The sequence below is a fragment of the Castor canadensis genome, chromosome 13, assembly GCF_047511655.1.
Source record: "Castor canadensis chromosome 13, mCasCan1.hap1v2, whole genome shotgun sequence".
Classification (NCBI taxonomy): Eukaryota; Metazoa; Chordata; class Mammalia; order Rodentia; family Castoridae; genus Castor; species Castor canadensis.
In genome coordinates, this window is record NC_133398.1 from 80,620,057 (window position 1) to 80,643,053 (window position 22,997).

The 22,997-nt window shown below is 38.3% G+C and overlaps 1 protein-coding gene across 2 annotated transcripts in view; it reads right to left on the bottom strand.

Annotated features, from left to right (window-relative positions):
* Positions 1–22,997, bottom strand: part of Gnaq (G protein subunit alpha q) — a 254,207-nt gene that overhangs the window by 165,049 nt on the left and 66,161 nt on the right. For both annotated transcript variants that reach the window (XM_074052099.1, XM_020184968.2), the window contains exon 2: positions 705–889. In XM_074052099.1, the coding sequence (XP_073908200.1) occupies positions 705–889 (185 nt within the window). The remainder of the gene's footprint in view (positions 1–704; positions 890–22,997) is intronic.

Below are 22,997 nucleotides of genomic sequence, written 5' to 3' on the forward strand. Positions count from 1 at the left end.
ATGCAATTACAGCTCTATTTCCAAGGGGAGAGGAATGTTCTACGAGTCAACTATGAGAGAATGCTGGATATTAAAAGAGTTTGCTTGTTTTCTAAAAAACCAAAAATTTAGATTATTTTTCCCTAATTGTTTCTCAAGTGCTTTTAAAGGCTTCTGTTACTTTAATACAATTATGCAGGGAGATGCATACAGAGGTTACTGGAAGTGACAGATGGGCCTATTTTGACACAAAGGGAAGCCTGCTGGCACTACTGAAAGTAAGTCACAAAATTCAAAATTACACCAGATAGCATGGACTTAGGCTGATTGTGTTTTCTTTTTCACTGAAGCACAAAGACTGAGGATGCTGAAGCAAGACTGGTACCTCTTTGAATTCCTTCACTTTGGTCAATTTGTATGGTACTTACATTCAACATGCTCCCCTAAAATTTAAATCTCTCTATACTTATCATCAATAATCCAAACATCTTTCATTGGCATCATTAAAACACAATGCCAAATTTTTATAGGTATAATTTTAAAACTTAAGAAAAATACATTTACAAATACTAATTGCCCATTACAAGTCCATTTAGGATGTGATGAAAAAGGCACATTTCAAATGCCCACTATTCATTCCAGGCACGTTAGGAGACCGTTCATATGACTGCACATGCAGCCATTGGACCACTTTGCCTACTGCTTCAATTTGGCGTGTCACCTACCTTATTGTGCTCATACTTGTATGGGATCTTGAGAGTGTCCATGGCTCTGATCATGGCCTGCATGGCCGTGAAGATGTTCTGATACACCAGTTTGGTGAAGCCTCTTTTGTCTTCGTCAGAGTAGCCTGACCCATGGATGATCCTCATCTGCTTGATAAAGGTGCTCTTGCCACTCTCGCCTGTCCCTGCAATGTGGACAACAGCAGCCTGTTAGACAATGTCCCCTGAGTCTCCCAGATGACAAAATGAGACAGAGTCTTGAAACTGATGTCCCCAAAAGGCCTGCTGAGAGGCGCGTCACTGGAAGAGGGAATGCCACCTATGGGGGTCACTTGGCAAAATTAGACAAACGAGCCCATTTCAAAGGCAGATGAACTCAAAAACAAGCAAAAATCTGTCACTTCTTTGGAAGACACTCGGCATGGAACTTCTGACAGCACTTTGTAACCATGTGTCTTGTAAGAAACAATGGCAACAGCATCTTTTGAACATAATAAAAACTTGATAAAGTTCTTTTCTTTGGGCAATATTTCAAACGCTTCCAGGATTTGGATTAGTTAGGATCTGGATCTGGAAATGACAATGTGCTTACACAAATGCTACTCAGGGAGAGATTACAAAAAAAAAAAAGGCCTAAAAATTTATAGGTATTTTCTCTAGCTTTGAAATGGGATTTAAGGAGAGCACAGTGTCTTGGTAAAACAAGAACAAGGGCCATTTTTCTAGACAGCCAAGTATCCACTGTAGATATTTCTAAGGGAGTGGGCTGGCTGAGTTATTCCAAGGAATCACCCAATTCAGGAACACCTGAGTGGCTCTCTGTCCTCTGTCCATTCATAAGTAATAACACAACACAGAAATTTATTGTTATTGGATTTTCTTCTATGCTGTCTCATTTTTCCCAAGTTCAGTATGCCTTTTCTGTTGCCATAAGCCTAAAAGTAATTTCTAACAGAGGTATAGCTGCCAATTAGAAGATGAAATCATTTCACTGAATGTCAACATATTTCTTCTATAATCTAAACTACAAATCTAAAATTTTCATTTTTCTAAATAGAAGCACTTTTTTTCTACTGTGACCTTTCTTACTCCCTATTTCTTACTCCTTTTCAGATTTCCTTCAAATTTCAAATAATAATGATAGTAATAAACATTTTCCCCCAACAATGTGAAAGAATTAAAATGCCTTTTGGTATTAAATATGGAAGAAGAGAATGAAACACAGGACAGCTTATGACTAGGGCCCTTAATGCTCTTTTCTCCTTACAAGGTTGAAGGGGAAGGGAAAGGAAGGGAAAGCCAGGAATATAGTATCAGTCCAAAAAATTTCATTTTGTTTTTCTGATGATTGTATTTCATTACTATCTTTATTTTAAAAACCACAAAAACAACTCAAGTAAGTATTTCAGTTTTCACTGAAGCACTCTGAAATGACTGCTGATTTCTTGGTAAACAAAGAACCCTCAGACAGTCAAAATAAAAGATGATTCCCAGCCCTACTGTTCGGCAGTAGTGATTGCTCTGTAATTTTCCTCTGACATTTAATAAAGTGGTCTGGAATACCTTGAAATATAAGTGCAACACTGCAATGTGAATGCCATCAGCCCAATTTATCAGGATTAACCTGAAGAGTTTAAAATGAGTATTTTGTAATCCCAACCATGAATAATGAAGAAACACTTGAAACATCTCCAGTAGAAATAAAGCCACAAATGATTTATCATTATCAACCAACAATTTATAGAAGGAAACCAGTATCTTTACTCTCCTAAGAAATTTAAAAAAGAAGAAAATTGAATAGGCTCTTACTTCCTGGTTTATTACCACTATCCCAGAGCCAAAGGCTTTACTGAGAACCCACCTGTAGACATCCATCATCAAATTAGAATTTTCACCAGTTCTTCCCATAAGAAACACAAAAGAGATCTTAATCACTGACATTACTGACATATAATTTTAAGGGTTATCAGGCAGTAGGACCCTGTTACTCTGGGTCATCTGAGAAATTTTTATATAATCACTCACTAAATAGATAAGTAAAGACACAAAGAAGAAAGTAGCAGGTGAAATATAAACTACATCAGCTTGCATTTCATTTAAATTGCATCAGGCAAACAGTAGTCAATACTTGGCATCTCTTTGGATGCCAAGTCGGACATCACACTAATGCAGACTCCAAGCAGGGGCAGAAATACATAACCAATGAATGAATGGGCAGGAATTATAAAGAAAGGTAAAAGAAATTTTTAAAAATCAAATCTATAGAAAGATATTTTCCTGTTGCCAGAAACACATCCAGGGATCCTTTCTCTACTGTTCATTTTGCTTGGTACCCCAAGGCTGACAGGTATGAGTTTCATCCATAGCTCTTGTCCTCTGTCTTCTACTTGGGCTTAGTCCAAGAGAGTAGGAAAAAGAGGATATTTATTCCCCAAGCTCCTTCCTGCAGGGGCACCACATGTGCACCATGTCCCCATCAAAAGGCCACCACCACTCCAGCTGGATGGTCCCCTCCACACAGTTGCCCTCTGTGCCAGTTAATGCAACCTCCACTTGCCTAGTTATTACCAGCCATTATTACCAACACCTGGTCCACACTTCTGCAAATAGTCTCTTTATAAAATTCTCCTCAGTCCAGTTAATGTGTCATGTTTCCTTGTGGAGCTCTGACAAGTACAAACGCTAAAAGGAAAATGGGAAGATTAATCAAACAAAGGCCAGAGAAGGCAAGGGAATGGAGGGCACCCTCTCTTTCTCCTCTGTCCTTTACCTATGAAGCTTATTTATGAGGTACTCTCTATCAAGTGCATTCTATTCAGTACCTCACTCTCATGGCCCTCTGCTGTAGGCCAAGCTGTGAAGAAGAAACAGATCTCCCCTCCCAGCTGAAAATGACAGACCGCAACCAGAATCCAGGACCACTATCTCGTCCCCTCAGTACTAATGAAGCAGTTCTTATCACCCAAAGCATATGGCCTGTGCATGTAACACATACACTTTTAGGAATAATTTCCAACCAACCAAGAAACAGTGGTTTGTGCCTCCTAACAATCTACTCTCTTATAAACAAAACAGAAAGAAATTTGTAGACAACTCTTTAGACTTTGCCAAGCATTTTGAAATATATTGTCATTTTATCCTCTGAAAAATCTGTGATACAGATGTCTTTATCCTCATTCCACAGACAAGAAAGGGCCTTGGATATGTGAAGCAACTTGGCTAATAGATACAGATGCAAACAGCAGTAATGGGTCTCATGCCCAGGTTTGGGATGCTCACTCCACCTTGGAGTGACTCAGTTTCACACCTGCCCTAAAACCCAGGATAACTATTAACCTCAAGTGCCCATAACCTAAGCACATGTCAACCTGGCTCTCACTATACCTAACTTTTATCCGTTTAACCTAATTCTATGAATAGTACTTCGAAGATGTGAATTCTATCTTCCAATGCAAATTTCATTCATGAGCTTCATGTGCACACTTTGTTATACAAATGTAGGATAGAGTGGAGGCAAAGTTTCAGGTAAAAAAAAAAAAATCTGTATAGAGCCAAATGCTGTTGGTAGAATGAGAAAAGTAGTAAATTAAAGTATGATTCTATCGTAAAATTGATCTCAGACAAAAAAGACTAAAACATCAACAGAATGGCAAACTCAGCTTCTCTGTTCAGTACAGTTCACAGAGAGACAAATGAATTATTTGTTAACAACTGTGTAAGCCAACTTTCAAGTATTCTTACCCTATTTTTACAGACTCAAACAATCATTTCAGAGTTTGAAATGGTTATTTTAATAATCTGCTCATAATTAGTATGAGAAAAAGAATGATGGAAAAAAAGTTGTCCTCAAACTATATAAAAAGATGTTGTTTCCTAAGGCCATATGAAAAATAAAAGAGACTTCACAACTAATTGAAAGAAAGCAGACATTTCTACTAGTAAACTGCTTTCTGAGTTAGTGATGGCTAATGTCTTAGCATAGGGTAATGAAAAGCACAAACAGCACTCTGAGCAATCTAAAGAAACATGGCTCTGTTTCCTATTCCCAGACTATAAAATCTAGCAAAGAGACCTGACATAAAATACCTGGAAGAATAGGCAGTCACTTATTTTTGCCGGTTTGAACAAATCTCTAATCAAGTCATTTAATAACTTTAAAAAGCAAATCAACATACATGAGGGTATGGGTTCCATAAAACACCTGCTCTCTTCTTCAATGGTCTCTATAAATATGACTAGAAAATGTCCCCAGCTAAGTTATTTGTACCTTCAGGCAAGTACTCTCTGCCTTTTCTTATCACAGCTTGTCAAAATACCCAGAAATGAGACTTATTTAAGAATTGTGCTATTAAAAGGCTACTTCATCCAGCGTGTATAATTGGCTGTGGATCCACGTAAAGCAGAAAGCAATCCCTGGTTCATCACATCTCTTTCCATCAAAACAACATTAGATATAAATTTAATATCCTATGATTGGGTGAATTGCTTAGTAAGCTGTTAGAATACATTGTACTAAAATCTCTCTCTCTCACACACACACATACACACACACACTGACGTTCACATTTCAGACTTTCTTTGCTAAGATCTTTTCAACACAACAGGAGTCCCACATAGAGTTTAGACATATTCATACTTACATATCCAATTCACGTGAAGCATCTACATATTTATGCTGATTATTTTGCCCACTTACTTGATGTAATCTGCAAATATTTCTGTCAAAATGATTTTCAAATCCAGTCATACATGATCTTCTTCATTTTATTATTATTTTTTGTGTGTATATGTGGGTACTGGGGTTTGAACTTAGGGCTTTGTGCTTGCTAGGCAGACACTCTTCTGCTTAAGCCATGCCTTCCAGCCATTTTTGCTTTCGTTTTTAAAATAGACTCTTGCTTTTTTTGCCAGGGCTGGCCTGAACCATGATCCTCCTATTTATGCTTTCTACAGTAGCTGAGATGACAAGGACATGCCACCCTGCCCCATTTTCATACAAGGGCCCTAGAAAACAATCATTGACACTACCAGGGACTCTAAGGGACCATGTGGTTCATCTCTTTATCCTAAAGAAATGTTACAAAACGTGTAGTACTTAAAACTGTACACTGAATATAGTCCTTTCATTATGTCAGGGCCTTTCATGACTGTATCTAGAGATACTATCAAGCCATCACAACTCTATAGCTGAAGCCTGAATGAATGCAAAGGCTCAGGCCAGCTATCGCTACCCCACCCTCTTGGTTGGCTAGCACGCAGATACAGAAAGGGAAAATAAAACCCAAGACTCATGGAGCTGAATTATAATTCAAGCAATTGCACTTCGAGTCCACTGGTTTAGACCAAGAGTCAGAAATACGGAATCTCAGCACCAACAAAGCTGAACATCAGCTACTCCCATAAACTTGGGTAAAGTAAAACTGAATATTTTAAGGACAAATCTCCTATCAATGAGCACATAATTAGCCCATACTTGCAAAAAAAATAATAGCACTGAAATAAAAGTGACTTTGACACAGAGTCAAACGCAATCCATGTGCTCTCCACATTCCAGGCTACATCTACTTTAAGATGCATGTATTCTGCCTTCAGAGAGCTTTCCTCTACTTAAGCCTGGAAACCTTGCATTTGAAAGTGAATAGCTCTGACACAATCACCCTAACCTCTTTTCTTTAAAAGACTATCCTTGGAAGACAAGGGTTGGGTATGCTTTATCCCCAACTTATTCTAACAGAATGAGCGTTTTCAAAATCAGCAAAGAAATTCACTGAACTTAGTATCACCAACTGTGAACAGAAACTGAATGGACAGGGAAGTTAGGAGTAACTAAAACCATTAATAGTAATTAATCCAATAAAATTTTAAGGGAAGACAGGCAAATGTATTGAAAATTCACTTATTTATTCAAAGTAATTTGGAAAAACGTGTAGCCCTGAGTTTCTCAAAGTGGTGAAATCCTCCTGAAAAAGTTACCTGTTAGTCCTTCTAAAGTTGAAAAGGTTCAAGATCTTTTTGAGTGTGTCCATGGTAAACACTTGCATATTACAAACTAACATCAGTTTGTTGTGTGACTTCATGAATGTACTAAAACCATGAATCTGTATACTTACAAATGGTAGGTTTTATAATATATGAATTATATCTCGATACTCTAATTTTAAAAGCTAACATCAATGTAGTTTGCAGAATAGGAAGTTTACATGAATTTTCATGCTAAAACTTTTTCAGGTACTTTGTGTTGACCTATTCAACTTTTCCTCCTAAGAACACATGTTTAATCTCTTCTTTCTTCCTCTGCATATATTTCAAAGAAAAAAAAAAGAGTTGGAAGCCCTGAACTCATTGATATTATAAAGGAGGTAAGTGACTAATTCAAGGATTCTGCTAGTTGAAAGTTAACCAGGAGGAAGATGGACTGGAATCTTCAGGCTTTTGTCTGTCCAGGGCTCTCATACTAAACATTCTTCCTATTTACTTAAAAGTTATAAATATTTATCACAGAAAACTCTTCTAAAATCTGAGCATTTTGAAATATTTTTTTCATCTCCTTTTCTAAGTAAATGTACTTTTTCTCTTCTTGATCAAAAGTAAAACTGGAACAATACTGGATTATTTTTCACTTAACATAATCTGGTAATTATTCCATACTACTAATTATTCTTCAGAAATGGCTAGTGATTGTCTGAAAGGCTGTCATAAATGTATGAGACAATTTAGCAAATACCCTGACATAACACTTCATTTGAGTATTTCTAAGTTTTCACTTGTGTAAATAATGCTCTGATAAACATCTTTGAATGAAAATCTTTGAATCCCTACTTTCTTAGGAGAGCATCACAGAAATGCAAGCAGTGCCATCTTTTATGGGGGCTCTAGACACTTTAGAGTGCTGGCCCCAGTAATGTACCCATCAAACAGACCCTTCCCTAGCCCACCTTTGAAAACACTGTACTTTTTAGATCCCTACAATGTAAAAGACAAAAAGCAAGTATTATTGTAACTTATAATTTGTGACAAGAACAAATTTCATACTTTTCTTGTCTATTTGTATTACTGCTATGAATCTGTCTTTATTTAAACAATTATTTAAGGACTTGTTGCTTTCCTTACTGTTTTATTGAACTTAGTTTTTAAATGAAATTAATGCTTGGTCGCAAATAATTTCCCAATTTGTTGTTTTCTTTTTATTTGTTGTTGAGACTTAGGGCATAAATTTATGATTTGTGTTGAGTTCATTCATTTATGTTTTGCTTTGCAATTGAGTTCATTTTTAATGTTCTTTAAAATTCTTAAATGGATATGTTATTCTTGTTTTTATGGTTTTACACTTTACATTTATCTATTATTTTGATATGCAGTGTTTTTTTTATAAGTCAAAAACATTTTCTCAAAAGCATTGTAACATTTTAGTCCTTGTCATAGGAATATTTCTAAACATAATGGAGTGTTTGACCCCAAGCAGAGGATTATTTTAACATTCCCTCATGTGCTTCCAACTGCTGGTCAATAAAGTTGGCAGGCCATGTTCAGTCTTCTACAGCATGTCACTGACACATGCATTCTGTTCTCTGTCTCCTTCCTGGCAATACTAGCAGATTTACAATTCCATCCCTAAGCGTTAGGGATGAGCTCACTGCACATCTATTCAATGACCTCTCAAAAACAGCTGAGAAAATATTCTAGAATGTTAAATATCCTAATCTCGCCTCCACTTTACAAATCTCATTTCTACCCACATAACATATTATGCATATGCTACCTGTCCTGGTTCCTCCTCTTAACAGCCTATGGCTTGGATAGGCTACCAGTTCTGTCTAAGCTCATGTTCTCATACATAAATACAACCGCCACAGTCCTCCCCTAGACACTGGGAATATACCAACACTCTCACTGAGTGCCTGCAAATTTAGTCATCAAACATACACAAATTGAATGCCTTTTCCATCCTAAGTACCCGTTACCATGGTCATAACTTCTGCAGTTTGAAACATGGCGGCAAAGCCAGCATGAATTTCTTTTTCCTTCTTTTTCAAGTACAGATAACTTATTCTTTCTATATACACTTTAGCAACTTCAAGGTAACAATTTTTTCTACCCTTATTGAGAATTCTCATCTTTTCACTTGAAGTATCACTTTATAGTTTTTCTTTGGCATAGCTGAGTTGTCAGCATAACCATTCTTGCACTTTGAGTCCATTATTAAATACAGTTAAGGGTTACCTGAATACAACAGCAGACCTGTTCACTGAGACAGCTACTCAGTAATTAACATGCTGGTAGGGTAGACAGTGTGAATTCCTGGACAATGGTATGATTTACATCCCAGGCAAGATATGGTGGGATGACCTGAGATAATAGTATTTTTATAGAATAATTTTTAAGATCAAAAGTGGCCCCCCCAAAAAAAAAATCCATGAAGAACAAAGTCAAGGCAGAATCATTATAGCACTGTGCCATGTGGTACTGGCTACTGAGAAGCTAAGTTGCCTTCAATTCTGTACCTGCACCAGGGAGCTTACTTGCCTTACCTCATTCTTGGCCCTCACTCATATTCCCTCTTTCCCCCTATAACTGACATAAAAGTTCCCCAGTATCTTAACATTGGAAACTACAGTGTTTGGAGACTTTTAGCTCAAACTATTCACAATTTTACTGGGTGTGTACTGCACGACAGATATTCTTGCAGGCATCAAGGTAAAGGCGAGTCACTGCTTTCAAAAAGGTTACATGTAAATGTGAGCAGATGATACAGGGACTGACAGATGAATAAAATCTCTAATAGCTTTTAGACAATTAAAAGCAATGACATACAAAATACAGAGTGACCTGCTTTAATTTCAGAGAGCAGGGAAAGCCTTTCTAAGAAGGTACATTGAGGCTGTATCTGAATATTCAACATCCAGCTCCACGAACTTTAGATGCACAGCATTCCAGGCTGTGGACCAGATGACATGGAGATGAAGGTGAGGGTACTGAGCTGGAAGGTGAGAGCTATAAGAGGGCCAGTGTGGCGGAGGCACAGTGGGTGGTGGGGAAAGAGGTAGTGGGGAGGCAAGACCAAAGCACTGGCAGCAAAGGCAGGGGCAAAGGCACATGGGACACTGCAGTTCAGATTTTATTCTAAGTACATCAAACTACTTTGTAGAGTTTTAACTATGAAATGATATGGTTTGATTTATATTAAATAATGGCTTATAAGGACAAGTTAGTAGGGTATTCTGGTAACCCGAACAAAAGATAATGGTAATTTTGATCAAGATAGCAGGAGAACACGGAGAAGGTGATGGAGAAGTGAGTGGTAAGGGAAGGAAATGAAATTGCAAAAACAACTAAATTTATGGTATAGGTAGATGGATGGAAGTAGCATATTCTTAGTTAGAGAAGCCTGAAGAGAAAAGGGTGTGGGGAGAAAAGTAAATCCAGCTTGAAATGTGCATTCATCCCATGAAGAGCTCTTTCGGTTGCCCATAAAGTACCTGCGACCCCAGAGGATACAACTTATGTCCACATTCTCAAACAAAGGCAAGGACATAGCCATGACTGCACTCCTTATGCTGATGGATAAGTCAGAGCAGACTGCAAAGTCAGGGTTATAACTTTACTTCCTATAAGGTAAGTCTCCTTAACTAAGGAAAAAATATCATAGTTTTTGGTCTCTAAGTCATACAACTACACACACACATTTATTTGTAAAGTAGCACCACTGCTTTATACACACTTCTTTAGAGAAAACTGGCACTTCACTGAACATTATTTGGAACACATGTAGATATCATAAAAATATCAAGGCATAACAAATGCATTTTAAGAAATGGGAACCCCTAAGACTAAATATCCACCCACAGAATTTAACATTGATTTTTTTCAGATAATAAAAAATGTGAACGCACGCAATCCAGATTTTTGGGTCACACATAAACATAAACTGCATGCTTCTAAAACACAGTGGGTGGAAAATTATGTGATGCACTTTGGAAAAGCTCTATGCAGTTCTCATTAAATACTTCCTCAGGACAGAATGGCTCATGGGGCCTTGCTTAAAGGAGAGCAGCACATTAAATTTGAAGCAGAGAGAAAGGACCAAGATGTGTCTGAAATAGGCTTTTCCACTTTCCTTTACATTCATCAGGATCACTGGCAGCAGATGTGTCATGGGGAGAGCATCAGCTGCAGCAGAAGCCCTCCCAGCCCTGTCTCAGAGAGCTGAAGGAGACCAAATGAACCTGGATAACCTCTCCAGCATTCGGAGTTTATGACAACTTTCCTTCTCTGTATGTGTTGTGTAGCCTTAAAGGCTATTAATTATATTTCTCATGAGGCAAGAAATTTTTCATCTATTATTTCCTATATTATCAAATATTAACTCAGATGAATTGACTACAAACTATAGTAGTCTTTTCTTTCAAGATTACTATGTCGAGATATACATATAGATATATTTCCATGTGGCTCTTCACTTTAAGCCTGTACAAATAATTAATCTTTTGAGGATGGGGAATGAAGGTACAAAGGGAGTGAGTCAAGCACTGCTCCACTTAAGAAAAGCAATGATCTGGGGTGTCTTACAAAATACACAGTACTCACATGGCAGAACATGGCATGCTTTTCTGAGTCACAATAATTTCAAATAATGATACTGAAAATGCCAGGAAGGACCTGCGTATGTTCTAAGTATGCCTAGTACACATAAAGGTCCAAAAGGATCTGGAAAATAGAATGTGCTACACAAAACAAAAATTACTCAATTCACTCCTGTAGAGTGGTTACTGGCCGAATTGGGACTTTTAGAAAATCATTATTCATGTAACAGCTGCAATCTGGTTAAAATGAAAATTAAAGCCAGGCACAGGAGGGTGCAAACTGGTAATCCTAACACTTGGGAGGAAGCAGCAGAAGGATCATGAGTTCAAGGCCAGCCTGGGCTACATAGCACCACCCTGTCTCAGAACAGAGACAACAAAACAAACAAAAAAACTAAGCTGAGAGAATTCTTCCCCTTTATTTAAAGAAAAAGAGCATGACTAAAACATATACATGTATGCATAAAAATCTATACTTGTTCACATGTTTACATTCTCAAGGAGAAACAATGATTTTGACCAAAAATAATAGTTCCTACTAGGGTACTATTAGATTAATATTATTAGCATTAATACTGAACGTTATTTGGCGCTCATGAAGATATGAAAGGGCTAATGTGGGAAGATCCAGTAACTGTGCCACTGAAAGATGCATTAGGAAATCATTTGGGCTCTCACTTCCCCTAGAAGCATAAAACAAAAATAACTTTTAGGATTCAGCTTTTTTTAAAAGCTGAAACCTTTACCATTTCAGGAAGTAGTCATTTTGTATCCAGTGATCATGGAACCTTCAAGATAAATACATGAAATGCCTTGGTTGTTTAAGGTTTGAATTACTCCAAAGCAATCCAATGATGCTTCTTATACATTCACCTGCTTTATCCTCAGGAGAGAGGAGCAACATCTGGCACCACCTGTTGATGTCAACACAATTTCATCAGACAGTTAAAAAAGTTGCCCTATGATTTGTTTCATTAATTTAAATCTTTTCCTATAATTTATTTTTGCCTAATGGCCATATGTTACTCCAGCATTCAAATCAATGACAGCAACAGGCATGCAACAGAATGAAAATGGAGCAGGGTTTCCCCAATTTTTTTCAAAAAGAGCAATCAACAAACTAACCCTCAAGTAAGAAGTGCCTTTATCCTTTTCCTTTTTTTTTTTTTTTTTTTTTTTTTTTTTTGGTGAGCCTGGGGTTTGAACTTAGAGCTTCATGTTTGCAAGGCAGCATGAGTCACACCTCCAGCCCACTTTGCTCTGGTTATTTTGGAGATGGGGGTTTTACAAAGTATTTGCCCACTCTGGCCGTTCTCGAACCATGGTCCTCCCAATCTCAGCCTCCCAAAAAGCTAGGATTGTAGGCATTAGCCACCAGTACCCAGCTCACTTTTCTAACTCTTAAGAAAACTATACATGAAAATACACCTTCTTCCTGCAAAAAGCGTAATCTGCTCAGAAGGATCATGCCTAGAATTGTATAACCAGCAGGTAGAAAATAACAAAGTACTTTCTTACAACCAGATTTGCAACTTGAGGAAGTAAAATTAAAGAAAGGTATTAACGGTGTTAGTAAGACTTCTCCATATGACTTCCTACCATTTGACTGATAAAAGGAGAAGTGAAACCAATTACCATCTTAATCTAAATTAAGCTTCTCTTCTTGCTGCAGGACTGACAGAACTGATCCATGAACAAAAACTGGAGTTAAAGGGGAAAAGAAAAATGTACAGCTCCTAGAACAGATCTTGGTATAGGCCACATGACCCACAAATGCTGTATGAATTATGGTAATACATACTTAGTTGTGCTTTTTTAATTGACTGACATAATAATACACCAGACTTAATTAATTAATTAATTCATTTGAGGCTATGTAATAAAAGTAGTTTGATTAAAAAAAAAAGACTGTAAGTCAACCATTTTATATGCAACCTTTTCCCTGAAATGATTCATCACAGAGGATATAGAAAAGTGTTAAAACATTTAATGAAAGTAGTGCATCACACAGATGTGCTTACTTACTTGAACCAATAATGAAGTGGACAAATTAAATCAACTGAATGTAAAAAAATTAAATAGATCAAAAAAGGAAATACTGAAATACTAAGGCTTTGCTACATTGGGTGATATTTGCTGGGATTTGTAAAATCAGAAGGGGAAAGAAGGAGAGAGAAGAGAGAAGGACTGAGAATTGGGACATGACTTCAAAAACCAAAAGCTGTAGCTAATGCTGCAACTCACTGGTTGTTAGTACATTCACAGACATGACAACCATTACCCACAATCAATTTTAGAACATTTTTATCTGGGTAACGAAAGTTGTAATGAGTTGTCAAACAACTAACTAATCAAAATATCAGATTACTTAGCTAGATAAGCTTGTTGATAAATGAATTCCCTCTCTCTCTGGGTTACACAGTGAGACTCTACCTCAAAATAAATAAATAAATAAATAAAGACTAATCTCTTTATTTTAAAACTGCCCCATATCATATTAGGCAACAACTAGAAAAAAGGCTTTAGAAGAACAGTTAATAGTGAGAGTATGTTCACCACGTATAATAGGAGAAAATGGCAGGATGTACAAATGACACCTGTTCAAAACCCATACAGAAGGTATAAGTCAAAGTCTATACTAACAGCCTTTATAATTTTTTAAATTATTTTTAGAGGACTCACAAGTCTTCAGTCATACAAGGTCATCTGGCTCCATCATGCAGAGGCCATATGTCACCAATAGAGGTTGGTATATGAAACCATATATGAAATGCAGGCTATCCAAGACACCCACCATCCATATGCCATCAAACCCCCTTTAGACAGACTCAAAATCATTCCTGTTTGCCTCCTAAATTTACCATTCCACAGCCCAACCTCTCTGAGGCCCATTCTAGACAGGTCAGTCTAGAAGTGAGGAAGATGTCTCAGGGCAGACGGAGTTTCACAAAACTCTCGTAAATTGCCACCTCTGCTTAGGAAGCATTGGTCCAACCTCAGTCACTCATTTTAATGCAAAGAGAATTCTGGTTTGCTGCTCTGTCACCAACTGAGCTTGTCCAGTGTATGATTAGCTGTGAAGTGCACCAAATAAGCACTGAACATGAGATGGCACATTGCCCCATTACAGCAGCTGTAAGTCCCTAATTACCTGCTGGTGATGGGTGTGACACCACCACCTGAATATTCAAAGTATAAATACTTTTTTAAGCATCATTTCCTGAAAGAACACAAATCAAAAGATGGCAAGCAAGAAAGAAGAAAGCCACTGTGCTTGGGCAAAATTTTCTATCCTTGAATGTGGAAGGTCTCAGCCCACCACAGAGAATTCACCAAGGCAGCTGGAGAGAACAAAGATCTGTCAGCTTTCCAGTTCCTTCTGGGTCTGTCTTCACAGTGTGACTTCCTTATTTGTTTGAAATATTGTAAATTCCCAGAATATCAGGCACACCCATACTCAAATGTAAGTACAAAAACACACTGTGAAGCCAAATACAAATTGGTTAAAGGGCTATTAATTTTGGATGTCCATCAGATAAGACTGATTTTCTATTACCTGTTTAACATGGCACCTTCACAAGTGATAAGAACATTTTAATGAAAATCTACTTGCCTACTTTGCAAACTTAGCACTTAAAACAGACATGAAGTGGCCATAAAGTGGCCAAGTAGTAAACAGAAAGCAGATTTTCTTAAATTCCACAACCCTTTGTTACCACTAAACGAAATTTACTGCCTTAGGTCATATTTGTCTGGGTTATGATTACTTGCAAAACCTAAGTTAAAACTGCTCTCCATTTTTTTATGCATGTGGCTATTCAAGAAAGAGTAAAATATTTACTAAGAAGACAGAAAAGGCTTCCCCATTTTGGAAAATGCTTAATTATCTAGGTTAGAGGTAAGATGTACACTTGGAAATGAAAAATAAATTCTCTTAAGAAAAAAAATGGTTGTCCTAATTATACCTGGATGATCTAATTGAGCTGTCATTCTCAATTCATTAAAGCCAGTAATAAATTGTAAATGGTAATAATGGATCATATAGTTAAATTTATAGGCGTGTTAAGACCTATTAAGCATAAAGACAGCCAAGAACTGGTGGGGAAATTTCCTTAAGTGCGTGAACTTTAGACCTCGTCCAGTAGATCCCTAAAGGCCTTGTCTAAAGGCACTAGACCTACCTCTTCGCTTGCAAATGAGGAAACTGAGGTTCACTGACCTTAGGTGAGTTGCCCAAGTTTACGTCCTCTAACGAATTTTCCCAGCACTTACACAGTTACCACACATCCTGAACTACGCGCACTTCTCAGTCCAAACGACATGCTAGTGAGTGTGACTGCTGTCAGTGGAGAAAGAGGGCTTAGGATCGCTCCTAGAGCAGTTCACAGGACACAGAAAAGAGTGGCCAAGTGCTGAGGTGGTGACATCACTAACTACAGAACAACCGGACGCTAGCTAGTACTGCAAGAGGAAAGAAGCAGCAGAAACTACATAAAATGGTCAGTCTCGAAAAACAGAGGTCCTAGAAGTTTCAATGTGAATACACATGCTATCCTTATTAGTATTCTACCTGTGGATAAAAGAAATTTTTCAATTAAACCCACATAGTATCATGCCATCAACCAAAACAACAGAGTAACCAGCATGCCAGCAACAGCACCAAATTCTTTTCCAGCTCTCTCTACAAATCATGTGTTTCCTTCTTAAGAGTCCACATGTCAAGAGTTCACACACACACACACACACACACAAAACACCTAGGCAAAGGAAACCTCATCAAAGACAGGTCATGTTGTATTGTGAGTGAGTGCCCAGACACCACAGACAGGTAACCTAATGAGCAGATGAGCTCAGGAGCTACACACTGCACGATTGGAAAAATCAGCCTCTCGAAACAGATGACTCAGAATCAAACAAAAATGAATAAAACCTGCACTGCTCTGGATTGTGTTAATTGCATTCTTTATTTCATATAGTCACAGTGTATTTCTGATGACATTTAAAGTAGTTGCTAAACAGATCCTCAGTTCCACCTGGGGAAGCATAGCGATTGCAATGTCACTTGCTGTGTGGCTTTTGGCAACCTATCTAACCTCTCCCAAAAGTGTCATTCACCTTCCTTGGAAGTTTGCAAAATGACAACAATACTGATCCTTAAGGGGACAAACTGTAAGTGCAGCCCTTAGCAGACTAACTACCACATAGTAAAATTCTACAACTATTGTTAAGGTAAATACAGCCACTCACACATAGCCTCACTGACCTCTCCAGGCCACACCTATGTTCTACCCAGAAACAAGCCTTTCAGACCTTTCAGGTCTCCAGCCTTTTCTTAACTTCCTATTTCCTTCCCCGTACACACTCTTCTCAAGAACAGCAAAACCTCCCTCATTCTTGTCCTTTAAGTGGGCCAACACCCTGAGGTCAGTTGGCTGCTCCTTGTATGTCTATTATGTGATTAAACTTGTATTATAATTACTTACGTAATGAGAAAGACATTTATTTATTGGAATGGAAAGAGGGGTCAGGGCCAGCCTGTCAGGGCTATTTCCACTAGGAGGCAAGCAGTGGGCCACCAACTGGGCTGCACTCCCTAGGGGCACAGGCTCTGGAGAGAAGAGAAAGGAAGAGACACAAGATACAAAAAAAACAAAAAACAAAAAAACATGGAAGGAGCTATGTCTTCTCTAAAGCTACAAAACTTCACAAAAGCCAGATGGAGCTGGGTGTGTGTATGTGTGTGTGGCATATGACATAAGGAAGTCTGGGAATGAATCTTCAATGTCTGGGCACCCCACTGGTATTCTGTCTGATTGCCTTAACGTCAGAAGGACAGCTATGACCAAGATATGCATTCCTTGGGTAACAGTTGTTTAAATGCCCACATATGCAACACACACAGGGAAGTTCTAAGGATGGGGTAAATGGTGCAGCAGAGTGGTTCAGAGCAATGTTTCACAAGCTGAAATATGCATTTGAATCCCTAGGAATATTACTAAAATGCACATTCTGACTCCACAGTTGACAAGTGATATGATGACCACACAAATGGCAAGAACCTCAGAGCACAAGTGCTGGAGCTAGGCAGTCTGAGCTTATGGTACAGCTCTGGACTTCATAGGTATCTAAACTTGAGCAACTTACTTGAAAGTCTCTGGGCCTCTTCTATCCTCGGCTATAAAAGAAGAAATAAAGAGTACCTACTTCAGGGAGAGGCAGTGGGCAGAGGCAGCTGAGGAGAAAATTAGTGGGAGGAAAAAATGTACATACCTCACAGTATGGTCACGGAGGATCAAACAAATAAGTACCTATGAAGGTACCAGTAGACATCTGGCACAAGAAAGTGTTACATAGATGCTGCCTGCTATTATTAATATACATTTCTGAATGTCTCCTTATCATTATTTAAAAATACAAATAGTTTTAAATAGTTTTAAATAAAATAAGGTTATTTGTGAATAAATCAGGTTTATTGTACTCTGAACAATAAACTACAGCTACACAAAAACTCTCAGAGGACCTCACTGCAATAATTTAAAACAAGTCACTGTAAATTAAAAATGAGTTGTACATGAACTTTCTACATCAAGAATTTCAGCTCACTCTCCTCACCTCAGGACACAAACTGTTTGGTGCTCACTAGCCAGAAATGGCCTCTGACCCTTCTCCAGCCAGAGAAGGGAGGCTGAGGCTCACAGGAAACTACTCAGGAAGACAGGGGTCATGGAGTGACTACAGGATTCAGTCAGGACGGCAGCCTAGCCAGGCCCCATGGGCTGTAGGAATGGCTGTATGAATATCTAGTGTTGGTTTGGGTCTTACTAATGCAAGAATTCCCACAGAGTCCTAACAAGTGAGCCAAACACAGCAAAAAGAATAATGACCACTACTATGTTTACTGAATATCCATTATGGAAGGACATGACCCAAATTATGTTATTTGTCCTTACTATAACCTTTCAAGGTAAAATTTGCTTTTCCTCTTTTGCACCCTAGGGTGCCTTCCTGGTATTGTTTGGGAGACTTGCTATCTATTCTTAAGTGAGTAATCCTATAGCAACTGATCCTGGAATCTCATGTCACTCACAGAGCAGCCCTTGACCAAACCCACACCTCCAACCGAGGCACCTGCCCTGATGTTTTCCATGTAGGATTCACATTGGATACTGGAGTTTTGTTCCTCTGCCCAGAAAATCTTGATACTACAGGTGGCACATCTCTCCCAAAAGACTGTGGCCTGTTGTAGGTGACAGTCTCCCCCAAGAGGCTCTCACAAATGATGCAGGCCTGGAAGCCTGTACTTAAATCAATCTCTCCAGGTTTACTGAAGCAGCCATCCTCTTGTGATAAGATACACACAGAAAATTCCTATTACTAAAACAGAAAATGGTAACAGATGTAGTGAGGTTAAGTAGCTTGCTGGAACCCACAGAAATACTACATAGCAAAGCAGGTCTGCATGACTTGTATGACACAGGCCTGTATACCACCAAACCATCAAACAACACCCATAGCCATGAGGCTGGAGCCAAGGCAGCTCCACACAGGCATGGAGGTGAGGCTCAAGAGTGGACAGAAATGATTGTCAAGACTATTCCACAGTAGGAACCAAAGCAGAGTTCAGATTGTGAGACTCTCAGGAAAGACAGGAGCTTAGAAATGCTTTTCTGGGCCTGCAGCTGGAAGAGGGCTCGCAGCAGAAAACACAGTATGATTCCAGGAGAGATGCAGGAGCCCAAGGTCAGCACAGATGCCCTCATGAACCCATAGCAGTACCAGCCTCTCAAATCTAAAAGCCACCAGACAGAGCAAGGAGGAGATGACAGCAGCTGTGGTGGGCCCACCCCTGTATCTCACCCCTGGCCACAGTAGCTCTGGGAAATGGGCAGAGGTGAGCTAGAGGAAAGAAAAGCTTGTACTCTATCTAGTTTCATCGGAGATGGGAGCATCATTACATTTTTAATGAAAAACATTAAGATACATGCAAATTCCCCTCGTGGGCAGGAAACTTTTCCACATTTTCTATATCATTACTCATATTCAAACTCAAAGGAAGCTTGGTGTAGTTCAGAATCCTATTTTCCAATTCTCTCTTGAATTCCCTGCAATCTGGTTTTTGTCTTGCACCCTTGGAAGAAACTACCCTCAGAAAAGTTTCCAGATTCATGTGGCCAATCCATACCCCCATCTGGTATAAAACAACTCTCCCCCTCACCTCTCCCCCAGAACCACTGCCTCTTCCTGAACTTTATTTCTTACAGATGAACCTTCCCTTTCACCCTAACCCTTCCCTTATTCAAAAACCTCATCATAGCTGGTTTCAACTACATACTGTAATGCCCTCATCAGGTCCCCTTCCTGAAACTCTGCTCCTCTGTAGGCAATTAGAAATGATTCCATTAAGCTCATATCCGTGTGCTGGTCAGCTCAAACCTCATCATTAAATTCTCAATCCCTTATGAAGGGAATTCCCCACTTGGAGGAACTGCCTCACTCCCTCCTGTCGTAGGTTAAGTTTGCTGGCTTCTACTTGCCCATATTTCCTCAATGTTTCCCTGCCTCCACACCAGATGGCTGTCGATACCTGATTCAGGAAAACACATCAAAACATAGTATTTTCATCCCATCCTTAAAATCCACACCTCCCTCCTCCCCTGCTTTAGCAAAACTTCCCCCTTCAGCACACAACCCAGGTTCCTTTCTGCTCCCTACCATCTAGCTAATGAAATTCTAGTATCTGCTGTCCTGTGTATTAAAAACAAAAACATTTTTACGGGTAAACAAGAAAATGTTTACAAGTGATATCTCTAAGGAGGACATGAGGAGAGAGAAAGGAAGATTTGGCTTCTCATTCTTTGTGCTCTTTGAAATTTTTTAACATGTGTATGCATGCCACTTATTTTTTAACTACTTTTTAAGTGAAAGAACCAGTTAACTAGTGTGAAAAGATGTATGTACAAGGATAATTATTACAATGTTCTCTCATGGCTGGAGAAAACTCGTAAATACATAGCAACTAAGAAATATAAATTAATAAGCACAGTTTTGTGCAATAAATCAAGTATGTCTATAAGATAGGATACTGGCAGCTATTAAAATATTGTCACTGACAACATCTGCAATGTATTAAAAATAAGCTACAAAACAACTTTTGAATTTGAAAACAAAAACTACATTTAAGATTAAAAGCACCATGAGGGTAAGATTAACATTCTGTATTTTCACACAAGTATACGTGAAGGCACATCTATAAAGTATCTATAAAATATGAATACTGGACCTAGTCAATTTTTTACCAGAATCACCTTCCCTTACTTATTTTAGTAAGTCAGCCATTGCTAAAGATAGGTTTGGACTCATCTTTCACAAATATCTTCACAGTTCACTTGCAATTTATACAAGAAAAATCAATTTCTGAGCATTATGGTGTATTTTCTTAGCTGTTGACTTAAAATGTTACTGACTAAATGGTCAAGCTCTCTATGCAAAGCCAGATTGGTTCTTCCCCCATGGCTGGAATAAGCACCTCTACCTGGCTGCCAGACAAGGTGCTCCTTTAAGGAGAAGAGGCAGCACAGATAAACTCCTGTGCCCTTGGTTCTACCCAACCTTACAATTCTCTGCATTCAACTTGTGGGAAAAAGCATTACAGGGTTATCTCAGTAAGTCATCAGGTCCAAGAGTTCAGAATGGTCTCCAGGAAAGTTCACATTTCAAAGTTTCCTGAATAAGCTTTGTCAACATTCTCTCTGCCCCAGGATCAGTCCTGGGACACAAAGCAGGTCTACAGTGGGATGGCATAAATTCCAACCTAATCTGGAGCCTTCCTACTACAAAGCTCTGCTTCTTACAGCCATTCCTCTAGCTGCCTGCCTAAAGACATTCTGATGACCCTCAGGATTGCAAGTAGGAAAAAAGACAAAATTCAATTCCTTGTTGTTTAAAAACTTTTCAGGGAGGCTGAAATTAAGGTGTAGGTAGTTATCTGTATTTTCTATTTTTCAATCCCACTTAACAAAATTAGAAAATATATCTTATGGAAGGTTAATTCAAAGCCAGAAATATGCTTAGTTTGTATATTTAAGATAAAATTTTGTTGCTGATATTGTCCTTAAAAAATTTATACTGGGAGCTGGATATGTGGCTCAGTGATGGAGCACTTGCCCAGCATGCCACACACAAAAATTAAAATAAAAAATAAAAGTTACACTGGGGTGACCCAAAACTCTACAAAACAGAGAACAAAATGCTGAAACTTTTTAAATTGTGCTTTCAAAGTACTTACCCTGCACTTAATACATCTAATCCAAAATAATAAAAACAGCACAGAGGATATTTGTTTTATAATAAATTCTCCTTTAGTCCTTCTGCAATCTGTATAAGTACATTAGCAATAATACCCAACTGAGTCTTTTTTGAATACATACTTAAGTTTATAATACTTTGTTAGCAGTTAAGAAATGAAGAACAATTAAGAACTGCGGAAATTTTTAATTCAGTGTTAGCTTTTATAAAGTTATTCCTTAGTTTCAAATTTCAATACAAAATGGCCATTAGACATTTATCTAGTGTCTTCCATATTTCATTCACTATGCTAAATCAGAGAAACATGTCACTTGACTACTAAATCCTAATTGGGTCCACTGCTTGTACTGCTTAATAATTTATGGATAGATGTCTAAGAAATCCATTAATAAATCATAAACAAAAAAATCAGATTTTATGTTAGTGACTCATATCAAAAGATGAGAATTTGAGAAAGCATAATAAACTTCCAAAAGAGAATATAGGGAAACATTAAGTGTATTTTTAAAAACCCTATCAAAATCAGCAATTCTCTTTAATTCACTACCTGGAGTTTTAACAAACATTAAAAAAAGTACTTTCAAGTTAGAGAATGGACAAAACAATACACTCAAATGCAAGTTCCCAAGTACCAATATCTCCAGTGCCTTCCAGGTGGAAATCCCTGCTAACAACTTGGAGGTGAAGAAAGATAGGTCTCTAGAGGTCAGGTAAGAGCAAGTACTTCTAATCTGCTAGTCTAGGGGTTGCCCCAGCCAGTCTGAGATGGGACCCACACCTGGAGGTGTAGATTTTCACCATTCTTGAGGTGACTGCAATGTGCATCAAGATGCAAGAACCCTTCATTTTCCCTCCTGTGTCTCAACAATATCCTCTCTGGGTGTTGATGATAGAAGGACAATGATTTGTATGCTTTAAAACTAGTTCAGCATCTTTAAGGCAATACCCTAAAGTTGGTGTAAACTTGATTAGAAAACATTACATGCAGGAAACATTTCCCAGAAGGAATTCTACCATGTACACAACTGACAGAGATGACCTGGAATCAGAAGCAGCTCCAAGGGACTGGAGATAGGTCTCCCAACATGTGCTGCTATGTGATGAACCCCTGCACACCCAGACCCAGAGGCAAGTCTTCTTTTCTTTCTTAAAAACAAAAACAAAAGGACAGATAGTTCTTCTGTGCCTACTCTGTTAAGTAATCCTCTTATGGTATTTAATCTGCCAATGTTTGAACAGATAATAAACGTTGTGGTTATATCAAAACTAAGGAAGTAAATCGAATACAGTTGACTGACAACAAGAATGAAACAAGAAAGAACTACAAAGAGCTCAGCAGGGATACCCAGCTACTGCCTCCTGCTGACACAGACCTTCACATAAACCCCAACTTAGCCCTTGGAATTTA